The sequence below is a fragment of the Lotus japonicus genome, chromosome 3 (genome assembly GCF_012489685.1).
Source record: "Lotus japonicus ecotype B-129 chromosome 3, LjGifu_v1.2".
NCBI classification, from domain to species: domain Eukaryota; kingdom Viridiplantae; phylum Streptophyta; class Magnoliopsida; order Fabales; family Fabaceae; genus Lotus; species Lotus japonicus.
Genome location: NC_080043.1, coordinates 53,358,402 through 53,370,469, shown reverse-complemented (window position 1 = coordinate 53,370,469; position 12,068 = coordinate 53,358,402). Strand labels below are relative to the sequence as shown.

Below are 12,068 nucleotides of genomic sequence, written 5' to 3'. Positions count from 1 at the left end.
GAATTTCCAGGTTCTGCTGTGGCTGAATCAGTTAGCTAAGGTCGTCAGGAATGGTACAATTGCTTTTGTACTTTGGAAAGCGACATGACCTTTATCCTTGTTGACTTCTAATCAGAGTGTTGCTTCATCTTGGAACTTGTGAAGCTTGATGATCAGAGTCAGAGGCAAGCTTGGATCCTCTGACCTTTGTACCTTCTGCTTCTGGACTCAGAGGAGAAGTACTTGGTCTTCAGAGCCAGCTTACTATTGGACTTCAGAGTCTTCACTACTCAACTTCTGATGCTTCAGAGCTTCTGATCCTTTAGAGCGTCTGATCCTTTAGAGCGTCTGATTCTTCAGACCGTCTGATCCTTCAGTGCTTTTGATCCTTCAGAGCTTCTATTGAGCTGAATCCATATCAGAGCTTCATAATCTTCAGATCTTCTGAAGCTTGATCTTCTGTTCAAATTGAACATAGTACGTGCGAAAGCGTTGCAAAGGTTACTCTTTGAACATTGTGCTTCTGAATCATGTGAAATAGAACCAGAGTCTTGGCCTGTCATTTGAACACTCAGAAAACAACGTTAGAGTACCATAATTGTTCATACTTAATAGTTAACTTGTAATCATCAAAACATAGAGTTGTACTACTAGATCAAAACTTGATCTTACAGCAACATTACTTGTTTTGAATGCAAAAAGCCAAGACATATCAAGCCGGACTATCCAAGACTAGCCAAAAAGTCTACCAAGAAGCCATACTACAAGAAGAAGAAAGCCTTGGTGGCAGGATGGGATGACTTTGAGGACAACTTAGAAGACGATGACGACGAAGAGGATGAAGAGTCTCTCTTTGCACTCATGGCATCGGTGAACGGTTCAGACGACGATGAGGATGATGAGGTAAAACCTGAAAATCTTAAAGAAGAATATGATGAACTACTTGAACATTATTATGCTTTAACTGAAAACTAAAAAGCCTTAAAGAAACAATTTTCTAAGTTACAACTAGAGCATGAAAAAGTTTTAAAAGAGAAGAACTCTACTTTTCAGGAAGATGAAGTGTTGAAGAAACAGGACTCTGCAAAGGAAGTAACTGTTTTAAAGAAGAGAGGCAAAGTTTTAATTGATGATTTATCAAACTTTACCATTGGTCATATTAATCTTGTTAAACTGTGTGGCAACAGTCATGATCTGTACGATAGAAGTGGATTAGGTTTTGATAGTGAATCATCATTGTCTAGTGAAACTATGTCTGACATATCATTTACATCGTCTGATTCTAGTCAAACCCAGTTTGTTGTGAACTGTATAATTGAACGGGAAGGAAAGAAAACTTCTTATGAGAAGATAGTTCCTCCTACGCATACAACTAACCCTTCATGACCCAAGAAAATCTGGGTACCTAAAAGGCCAATTATCTCTGTTGCACACCTACTTAATTGAACGAAGGAAACACCAACAATGGTACCTGGACAGTGGATGCTCGCGACACATGACGGGAGAAAAGTATATGTTCCCAAAGATCCAAACTAGAAAATATGGTGGATCAGTTACCTTTGGAGGGAACCAAAAAGGACTCATTGTTGGAGAAGGTAATGTTGGTAAGGAACCACTTCCTGTGATTAATAATGTCTTGCTAGTTAAAGGGTCAAAACACAATCTACTTAGCATAAGTCAATTATGTGATAGTGGGTTCACTGTTTCCTTTAATAAAGTGAAGTGTAGTGTCACTGATACCGATGACAAAATCATCTTTGAAGCCCAGCAACAAGGGAATCTTGTAACACCCCGATTTCGGTGGCGTCACTTCAGTAACCAAAAAGAAAATAAAGCGGAAAAACGTGAATATTTTTTTTCGATTTGTTTAAATAAAAAAAGACTTGTCGAAATAAAGACTCTACAACGAAAAATAAACATAACTAATGTACAATATATTTACAGCCCCCGCTGTAAGAAGTAAGCCACGTCACGAGTAACCTCCAGTGACGGGAAAGTAACCAAAAGTAGTGCCCGTGGGCGAATATGTACAAACCAAAATAAAAGGTCAAGTGTTCAAAATACAGTCCTCCAAAATGAAAGTAGGTCAGCCCAAAACGGCCTAAACAAGACCACCTAGTCCAACCAACTCTCTGTGATTTCCATAAAGAAAACCACACAAAAAGCTAAAGGTCGAGGACCTACCCTGCCCCAAAATGAGAACATGACGACCAGAGCTGTAACGCTACTCCTACCCTAATCCTGCCCAGAGGAGCGCACCACAGCACTCCCAACTACATACTGACTTGATCGTCGCCTGAATCAAAATCCAGGACGACTAGGTCACTGTCTGCATCCATTTCCTCTCTCGCTACTGCCTGGGTCTCAAACCTAGGAAGTTCCGTCACCGCATCCACTACGCGGACGAACACGTCCTCCTCCATCAGGCGCGCCGAAGGCACAACAAGATAACCACGGGGAGAAGTCGATGTCCTCAAGTGAAGGGTGGCTACATCAACACGCTCCTGGGATGGTCTCGCGGGTCCGGAACCCGATCCAAAATCACCAGCAATAGCAACAGTAGGTGAACTAGAGTCCGATGAAGTCCCTCCCACAGGCTCCTCCTCCAAGGGGTCCTCGTCGTCGGTAGACAACGGTGGTGGGGGTGGTGCTCCTACACCGGGTCCACAATGTAGGCCAGGTGGCAGGTTAAAGCTGATAGTGTAACGCCTCAGTACTTCCTCCGTCAAATGTCCCAGACTGTCGACACGGTCCTCCATTATTATCCCCGAGTAGATCGCTCGGTGGCCGGCGGGGTCGACCACCCATGAGCCGGGGATCTCCTGATCAAGCATCTCGAACCTAGTCCCCCCCAAAGGGTGGACCTTCGTAAACCAGTCCATCATGGACATCTGACAATGGGCGTAGTCCGCCAAAATACAAACAGCAGGTGCGAGGGTCAACTCAAGGAATTACATAAATAATACACCCAGTAGATAAAGTTTAAGGGATAGCTACTTAGGCTTAGAGGTTTGTGATAGCATTATAAATTGTATATCTTCTTCCAATTGAATATAAATGATAATTACTCACAATTAACATATATCAAGTAAGATTAACAAGTATCAATCACACTCGGCAGCTAAGTCAGTATGCATGGTGCATGAATGATATGATGAGGAACAAGATGCAATCCGGAAGGATGGGCACCAACGAGTCAATCCTAGCACCGGCCATAGTGGGACCATTTCTGCTCGGGCGTCTCTTATACCAAACAAAATGTAGTCAGATCAGCAGTATACATGCAGGCCTGCCATTTCCGTCTGCTACTAAGAATCACCGCAGTGTTCTTATGTGGAAATCCGGGTCTTATGACCATTTTGGAATCCACCAAGGTCCGGCATCCCACTGTGTATAAACCTCAAAATGTATGAATGATGCAATATGATTAGCCAAACAACGTCTCTGACCTCACTCGTCACGTCGTCACGTGTTCTAGCTAACTTATTGTCTCTAAAAAGAATACCCTAAGGTAAATGTCGATTCTGTGACAAAAGACAATTAAATATACAAAGAGTGCAATCACCCGTGATGACTTCTCGAGTCATCCGACTCATCTAATTTTGATGGTCAAAAACTGCTCAGCGAGCAAAGAGTACCAATGTACTTGGGACTTATAGTTCCCCGACTTATCCTTTAGATAGCCAAACAAATAAACTGCTCGTCGAGCAAAAGAGCATCAACGTACTCAGAAACTTATTAATTTCCCGGCTTATCTTTTAGATAGCCAAACAATAAAGCTGCTCATCGAGCAAAAGAGTATCAACATACTCAGAAACTTATTAGTTTCCCCGAAAACTTGGATTCGGCGACACTTCTCATTTTCCAAAACTTATATCCAAACCCTATGCTTTCATCTGAGATTGTTATCATTATTTAAAGGGTTCAGAGGTTGTTTAGTGTATTATGAATTTTCCTTATAAAATAGTTTCCATTTAGGTTTGTCTCTAATCTTATGAGTTTAAAAGATCCCATCATCCCAAGTAACTCCCAGAGAAGGTCTCGATCCATTAAAAACAATAACAAGGCCCGAACCTCTGTTCGTCCTGTCAAACTTTCCCAAAATCTCATGATGAGTGTGGCATAACTGCTCGTTATCCTCACTCTGACGTACAACAGATATATGTGTAATTGCATAATCAAATTAGCACAATCCAAAAGTCATGGCACATATATCAACACATCCTAAATTAACCATTTAGCACATAGCATGCGAATCAATCAACAACAATTCAAGCGATAAATAATCAACAATGTCGGCCGAAGCCTCAGAAAACGAAGACACACGTCTCAATTAGTTCACTCTGCCGAAGCCTCCCGAAAACATTTCCCAGTCAATCACAATCAAGTGCATAAACAATAAATCAAGTCGAATTCGTCGACACCTAAAGCATTAGCTAGTATTCAGTGAGTAGCCCTCACCTGTAGTTCCTCTAGTGCGTTCCTGCAACGTTCCTTCACGATCTCCTCCTTTCGCTCCACGGAATTCCTCAAACGAACCTTAGAGCGAAATCACAGAATTCAACCACAACAAGTCAGAAACTCAGAAAACAATAATTACTAAGGTTACACGAAGCATTATAAACTCCGAAGTACGATAACCTAACGCGATAAGACGAGTTTTCGAAAAAGGAAATTTTCCTCCCCCCCTCAGGGTGCTCTCGGCCACAACACATGAAAATGTGTTCCGGCGCTTTTTCTTCGATTAAACTTGATTCCTAGGTTATTATTAGTCGGAACTAAGGCGAATTAAAGCTCGGAAAAATTATCGGATCGAAAACTGACGCAGGGGTATTTTGGTCAGTGTTTTTAGCTCGGAATTTAAAAATTGGAATTTCGAAAAACAAATTGGATAGGGACGTCACCAACGACGTTTCTGACAACTAATCCTACTGGCGCAAAGCTCAGTCGAGAGTTTTAAGTCAAAAGGGCGAAACTTTAGTCGAAAAATGGGTATTTGAGCAGAATCGAAGCTCGGCGACGATTCGCCGAGATTCGGCGAAATGTAATCCGCTAGAAGTAGTCTTGGGTTAGTAGGGAATATATGTTTAGACACTAAAATCAAGTTATTTGGACAGTTTTACAAAAAGATCGAAACTTTGAGCACAGAAAAATATAGAGAAAAGCGACAGAATTGACGATCAGAAGTAAGGAATAACATCTATACCTCGAGGTCTACGCGTAGCAACTGTCAGTGCGATGATCAGGCAAGAAACGGCGAAAACCTCTTCCTCCCTTTCTCTCCTCCAAGCTCGCGGGTTCAAGGTGCAATGGTGATGAAGTTTTTTGATTTTCAAGCTATTTATAGAAGACGGAAAACGCGGGAAAATGAAAATTTTGCGATTCCGATTTTTCCTGTGCATTCCTCTGTGAATTCTAAGATAGGTTCTGGCGATAGAATTCCAGAACTCGAAACAGGTTTCCAGAATTAAGGCAAACGATCCAAAGTCGGTGTAAATCGATTTTACCCGAAAAACTACTTTTTGCAGTTGATGTCGGATGAGAAAACTTCTTTCTGAAGAAAGATTAGAAACATCGAAAGAAATCGGTACACACGTGTGGAATCTTCGTTTGAAGCTCTGAATAGAAAAAGTCTTCATCGACAATTTATTTTAAGGTTCTTGAGCTATCAGGGATTTAGTTTCGGCAAACCTTCGAGAATTAGAATCGAACGTTCATACATCCAAGGGTTTCGTATCGAAACGCTTGTCATGGAAATGATTAAGAGAAATTCTAACATTTCCCTGTAGATTTTTGGAATTAGTTTCTATAGTGCTTTTAAGGGTAAATTAGTCGTTTACTAATGCACTTGTCCTAGGCATAAGCGAATAATACTTGCGCTATAACTTATATCGATTCTAGTGTTATCCTTAGCCTTTTCCTGAACTTTCTCCTTGATAAATTTATTCCATTTGATGAACACTTGTTCAGTTTTCCTTCACGTTACATCGAACCTAATCGTGAATAAGAATTTTATCAATTTATTTTAAGCTTAAAAACTTGGGTCTCACAAATCTCTATAAGACGAACTTGGAAAATCTGGCAAATCAAAATGTAACTTGTCTAATATTATCAGAGGACAATACTTGGCTTTGGCACAGGAAGCTAGGGCATGCTTCCTGAAGGACCATTACTAAAATCATAAGTAATGACTTAGTGCGTGGTCTGCCGAAACTATCATCTGGTCTGACGTTACATGTTCTGCTTGTGTTCAAAGCAAACGGCATCGTACCTCCTGTCGTGCTAAAAACTTTGTCAGCACTAGTAAACCTCTGGACCTTTTACATATGGATTTGTTTGGACCTACTAGAGTAGCTAGTATCTATGGAAAAAGATATTGTTTTTTCATAATCGATGACTACACAAGATTTTGTTGGGTTCACTTCCTACGAAACAAAGATGAAACCTTTCAAGCATTCAAAGTGTTCAGCAAGAGAGTTCAGAATGAGAAAGGCTACTGCATCACAGCCATCCGCAGTGATAGAGGAGGAGAATTTGTCAACGAAGATTTTGAAAAATTCAGTGAACAAGAAGGTATCACTCATCAATTCTCAGCTCCAAGAACTCCTCAGCATAACGGTGTTGCTGAACGGAAGAACAGGTCACTTCAGGAAATGGCAAGGACAATGCTCAATGAAAGATCTCTTCCAAAATATTTTTGGGCTAAAGCTATTGAAACTGTATGCAACATTCAGAACAGAATATCCATGAGACCCATGCTAAAAAAGACTCCGTATGAACTATGACAAGGAAGACGTCCAACCGTATCGTACTTCCATCCCTTTGGTTGTAAATGTTTCATCCTAAACGCAAAGGACAATATTTGGAAGTTTGACAACAAGTCTGATCAAGGAATTCTCCTTGGGTACTCCTCTCATTCCAAAGCTTATAGAGTTTTCAACTCTAGACCACAAGTGGTTGAAGAATCAATTAACGTCAAGTTTGATGACCAATCAACTGAAGCTACTGATCTTTTAGAAAGAGATTTCCTAAACCTTGATCTATTTGATCGAGATGAAGAAGAGATTTCAAGAGAGGCTCAACCATCAGAAACTTCACATGAAGAACCATCCACTCTACCTCAAACGTCTACTCCTGAACAGTTCAATCAAGTAATGACCTCAAGTGGAATTCCCTTCCTAAAGAGTGGAAATACAAGTCAGATCATCCATCGGAGCCGATCATTGGCAGTGTATTAGAAAAAGTCTGAACCAGATCAGCGTTCATAGAAGAATCCAACAACGCATTCATCTCAGAAATTGAACCGAAGACGGTGGACGAAACTCTACAAGACGAAGGATGGATGCTGGCAATGCAAGAAGAGCTGAATCAATTTGAAAGAAGTCAAGTCTGGACACTTGTACCAAAAGCCAAAGGAAAATCAATTATTGTTACCAGATGGGTTTTTAGAAACAAGATGGAAGAAAATGAAAAAGTTACTAGAAACAAGGCAAGACTAGTAGCTCAAGGGTACAATCAACAAGAAGGAATTGACTACACAGAAAAGTTTGCTCCTGTAGCAAGAATTGAAGCCATTCGTATCCTTCTAGCGTTTGCATGTCAACACTCCATCAAACTATATCAAATGGATGTCAAAAGTGCATTTCAGAATGGAGTAATTGAAGAAGAATTTTATGTGAAGCAACCTCCAGGATTTGAAGAACCGTCTGCTTCAGATCATGTGTTCAAACTCAGAAAAGCTCTATACGATTTAAAACAAGCCCCAAGAGCATGGTATGATCGTCTAAGCAGTTTTCTTATGAAGAACGATTTCTCAAGAGGAAATATCGACAACACACTTTTTAGGAAGCAACTGAAAGATGATTACATCCTTGTACAACTGTACGTTGATGACATCATCTTTGGAGCAACTAATGATAAACTGTGCAAAGAGTTTTCTACTCTCATGCAAAGTGAATTTGAAATGAGTATGATGGGAGAACTGAAATTTTTTCTGGGTCTACAAATCAAGCAAGAGAAAGACAAGATCTATATTTATCAGACCAAGTACATCAAAGATATGCTCAAGAAATACAACATGCACAAATCAAATGAAATGAGAACCCCCATGTATCCAAACACCGTCCTGGACAAGAATAATGAAGGTTCACCAGTTGATCCAACTTCGTACAGAGGGATGATAGGATCACTTTTGTATCTAACGTCCAGCAGACCAGATATCATGTACAATGTTTGCTTACGTGCAAGATTCCAGGTAAATCCTCAACAAATGCTGACTACTCGGTTTGAGAACATGAGAATGACTGAAGAGGAGACAATTTCAGAATTTCATATGCGTGTACGTGACTTGGCCAACTCATCGTTTGCCTTGGGAGAACCTATGTCAGATGAGAAGCTTGTGAGGAAAATTCTGAGATCTTTGCCTAAGAAGTTTGTCATGAAAGTCATTGCTATTGAAGAAGCTCAGGACATTGCAAACATGAAGGTTGATGAACTTATTGGCTCTCTGCAAACCTATGAGTTGACTTTTGACAAGACTTAGAAGAAGTCTAAGAGCATAGCCTTTGTGTCCAACACTGATGAGGATGATGATATTGAATGTGAAGGTGAAAATCTTTCTGAAGCTCTAGCTCTGCTTGGAAGAAAATTTAACAGAGCTCTAAGGAAGATTGATAAGAGGTCAAAGTCTAATGTCCAGGACATGAGGTTTGACAATGCCAAATCTTCAAAGTTTCAGAGGAAACCCAAGGATGATGATAGATCTGGTCAGAATAAAGGAGTGCAATGCCATGAATGTGAAGGATATGGTCACATCAGGACTGAATGTGCTACTTACATTAAAAAGCAGAAGAAAGGCATGATGGTAACCTGGTCAGATGAAGACACTGATGAGGAAGATGGGGTCTCTGCAAACAAAGTTACTCCCTTCACTGGAATGATTAATGAAACTGACTCCAGTGATGAAGACATAACTGATGAAGAGCTGGCTGACACCCTACAGGCTGTTGCATAGCAAGTGGGAGGAAGCGTGTAAGAAAGCAAGAAAGTGAGATAGAGCAGCTGACTACTCAAAAGGAGAAGTTATGGGAGATCAGCAGCAAGCTAAAAGAAGAACTTGATGACTGGAAATCAAAACTTGAAAACATTAATACTCTGGAAAAGGTAAAATTAATGGGTGTTAATGCAGAATTGTAGGAGGAAGTTGCTGTCTTGAAGAACAAGCTTGAAACTACACACAAATCCCTTAGGATGCTAAATAATGGATCAGATATGCTTAATGAAATCCTTAAGGAAACAAGCAAACAAGGGAGAAGTTTGAAGGGTATTGGCTTTGATTACAGGAACACAAACAAGGAAAGTCAGAAGGGTCCAAAGGAATTTGTGGCTGCTGCAAAGAAATCTGAATTCAAGAAACCAATCAACAAACCGATGGTTGGGCAGATGCCTCAGCATGTGCCTCGACATGTGACTTCTCAGTACATAAGTGTCAGAAGTGCCCCTTGGAGATGTCATTACCAAGGTTGTTAGACTCGCGAGTTAACTCGGTGACTCGGTAGACTCGCGAGTCTACATAGGAAAAACGAGTCGACTCGCTGCCAGACTCGTTTTCTGGCCAGACTTGGTCTGCCTCGGTCGACTCGCGAGTCATGACCGAGTCACCGAGTCAAGGGTTTTTTTTTTAAGTTAAAAAATCCCAAATTTATTAAAAATCCCTAAAACTAAACCTATTTTCAACCTGGATCGCGTTCCTCTTCCACTACGCGTTCCTTCTCCTCTGACCTCTCTCGCGTGTTCTTCCACTCAACGTGCGCGGCACCGCCTCCGCCGCCGTCTCGCGCCGCCGCCTCTCGCGTCTCCTACTCTGTTCTTGGGTAAGCTTCTCTCCATCAGTCCATCGTGTTCTCTCCTTGTCCTATTTTTTTTTTTCATTTCATTCTTCCTTCCCGATTTGCTACTGCTTCTTCTTTATTATTGTTTGTTAATTTGCTTTGTTGCTTCTGTTCCCTATTCCCTGTTTGTTCATTTTCATCTCTTTCTATTTCTGTGACTGTGAGTTCTTTTGTTTTTTTTTTCATTTCCATGTTCTTTCATTTCTGAGACAATGAGCTGTGCCTGTGAGTGAGTAATTTGCTTACTTGCTATTTTTGTTTTCTGGGACAGACCGGACAGTGAGTGAGTGCAATGTCAGGGGCTGAAAATTCACAAAACACTGCTACTGCTTCTTCTAATGTAAGAGGAAGATCGAACTATCCCGGAAGAAGAAATGATCCTGGGTGGAAACATGGGATAGATGTTCTTGGAAATGGCAAAAAAGTTCGCTGCAACTATTGTCATACCGAATTCTGGGGAGGAATTAATAGATTCAAGTTATACCTTGCTTGTTATGGAGGAGATGCTGGGAAATGTGTTAGTGTCCCAGATGATGTGATGCAATTATTTAAGCAAATTGTGTCTAATGCTGAAGATGCAAAAAATAAAAAGAGGCATTTGATTGACATTAGTGCAGAAAATGAAGTGGAGGTTGATGTTGCTAGGCATCAAATTCAAAGCAAAGGGATAGGTCTTCTTAGCTTCACATCAAAGGGAAAGAGTAGTGGAGGAGGGGTGCAACAACATTTGAATGAAATGCTGAAAAAGGACTTGAAGGAGCAAGCTTATGATGAAATTGCTGAATTTTTCTACACAAGTGATCTTTCTTTCAATGTGGTGAAAAATCCTGCTTTTGCAAAAATGTTGGAGACTGTTGGGAGATATGGATGTGGTTTCAAGCCACCTTCTTATAATGATATTAGAGAAAAGCTTTTGAAACGAGCTGTGGCTCGAACTTATGAAATAAGAGATGAGTTTAAGGGGGAATGGAAAAAAAAATGGTTGCACAATCATGTCTGATGGATGGACGGATAGGAAGAGGCGCTCAATTTGCAACTTCATGCTAAACAGTCCTAAAGGTACATTTTTTCTGTATTCATTGGACACTTCTGACATTTCAAAAACCACTGATAAGGTTTCAAAAATGTTGGAAGATGCTATCAATTATGTTGGAGCAGAAAATGTTGTTCAGGTGGTTACTGATAATGCTGCAAATTACAAAGCAGCGGGAGAAAAGTTGATGCAAACAATAGATCATTTGTATTGGACCCCGTGTGCGGCACATTGCATTGACTAGATATTAGAAGATTTTGAGAAGATTTTGAATGTGCATAAAGTCACTATAAAGAAGGGAAGAAATATCACCACCTACATATATTCCAGGACTATGCTTATTACTTTGTTGAGGAAAGAGACTTCTGGGAGGGACTTGATTAGGCCTGGTGCGACACGCTTTGCCACAGCATATTTGACTCTATCTTGTCTTAGTGAACTTGAAACACCATTGAGGGCCATGTTTGATTCAGAAGATTGGAGGTCAACTAAGTTTGCTACTTCAACAGAGGGGGAAAAGGTGCAAAGAATAGTAAAGGATTCTCAATTTTGGAAGAACATAGTGATATGTCTCAAGGCTGCTGGTCCTATGATAGAAGTCCTTCGCTTGGTGGATTCAGATGAAAAACCCGCCATGGGTTTCATATATGATGCAATTGATACCGCTAAAGAGAAGATAATAACAAACTTCAAGGGTGTCAAGAAAAGGTAAATACGTTTTCCTTATTCATAGATTATTTTCACTCTTTCTTGAAACTAAATGTTGTCTTTATATTGTAGATATGAGTCTGTATGGAAAATCATTGATGAGAGGTGGGATAAAAAACTTCATAGGCCCTTACATGCAGCTGGATATTATCTTAATCCATACTTCCATTAGGATTCTAATTTCAAAAAAGAAGATGTTGAGGTCAAAGAAGGGCTATACAGTTGCATGATAAAGATGGTACCCAATGCCGTGGAGAGGAAAAAGATTCATGCCCAACTTATTGTGTTTCATAATAGAAAAGGCATGTTTGGACTAGAAGATGCACAAAGTGTTAGGAAGACTGTGACTCCAGCAGAATGGTGGGAGGCTTATGGAGATCATTGCCCCGAACTAAGGAATTTTGCCATTCGGGTTCTAAGCTTGACTTGTAGTTCTTCCGGGTGTGAGCGCAATTGGA

The 12,068-nt window shown here is 40.5% G+C and overlaps 1 protein-coding gene across 1 annotated transcript; it reads left to right on the top strand.

The window, feature by feature from the left end:
- The first annotated feature begins 10,909 nt into the window (after positions 1 to 10,909).
- Positions 10,910 to 11,782, top strand: LOC130744309 (uncharacterized). The gene is made up of 3 exons (XM_057596497.1): positions 10,910 to 11,041; positions 11,147 to 11,610; positions 11,683 to 11,782. The coding sequence occupies exons 1-3, from the start codon at positions 10,910 to 10,912 to the stop codon at positions 11,780 to 11,782; spliced, it is 696 nt and encodes a 231-aa protein (XP_057452480.1).
- The last annotated feature ends 286 nt before the right edge of the window (positions 11,783 to 12,068 follow it).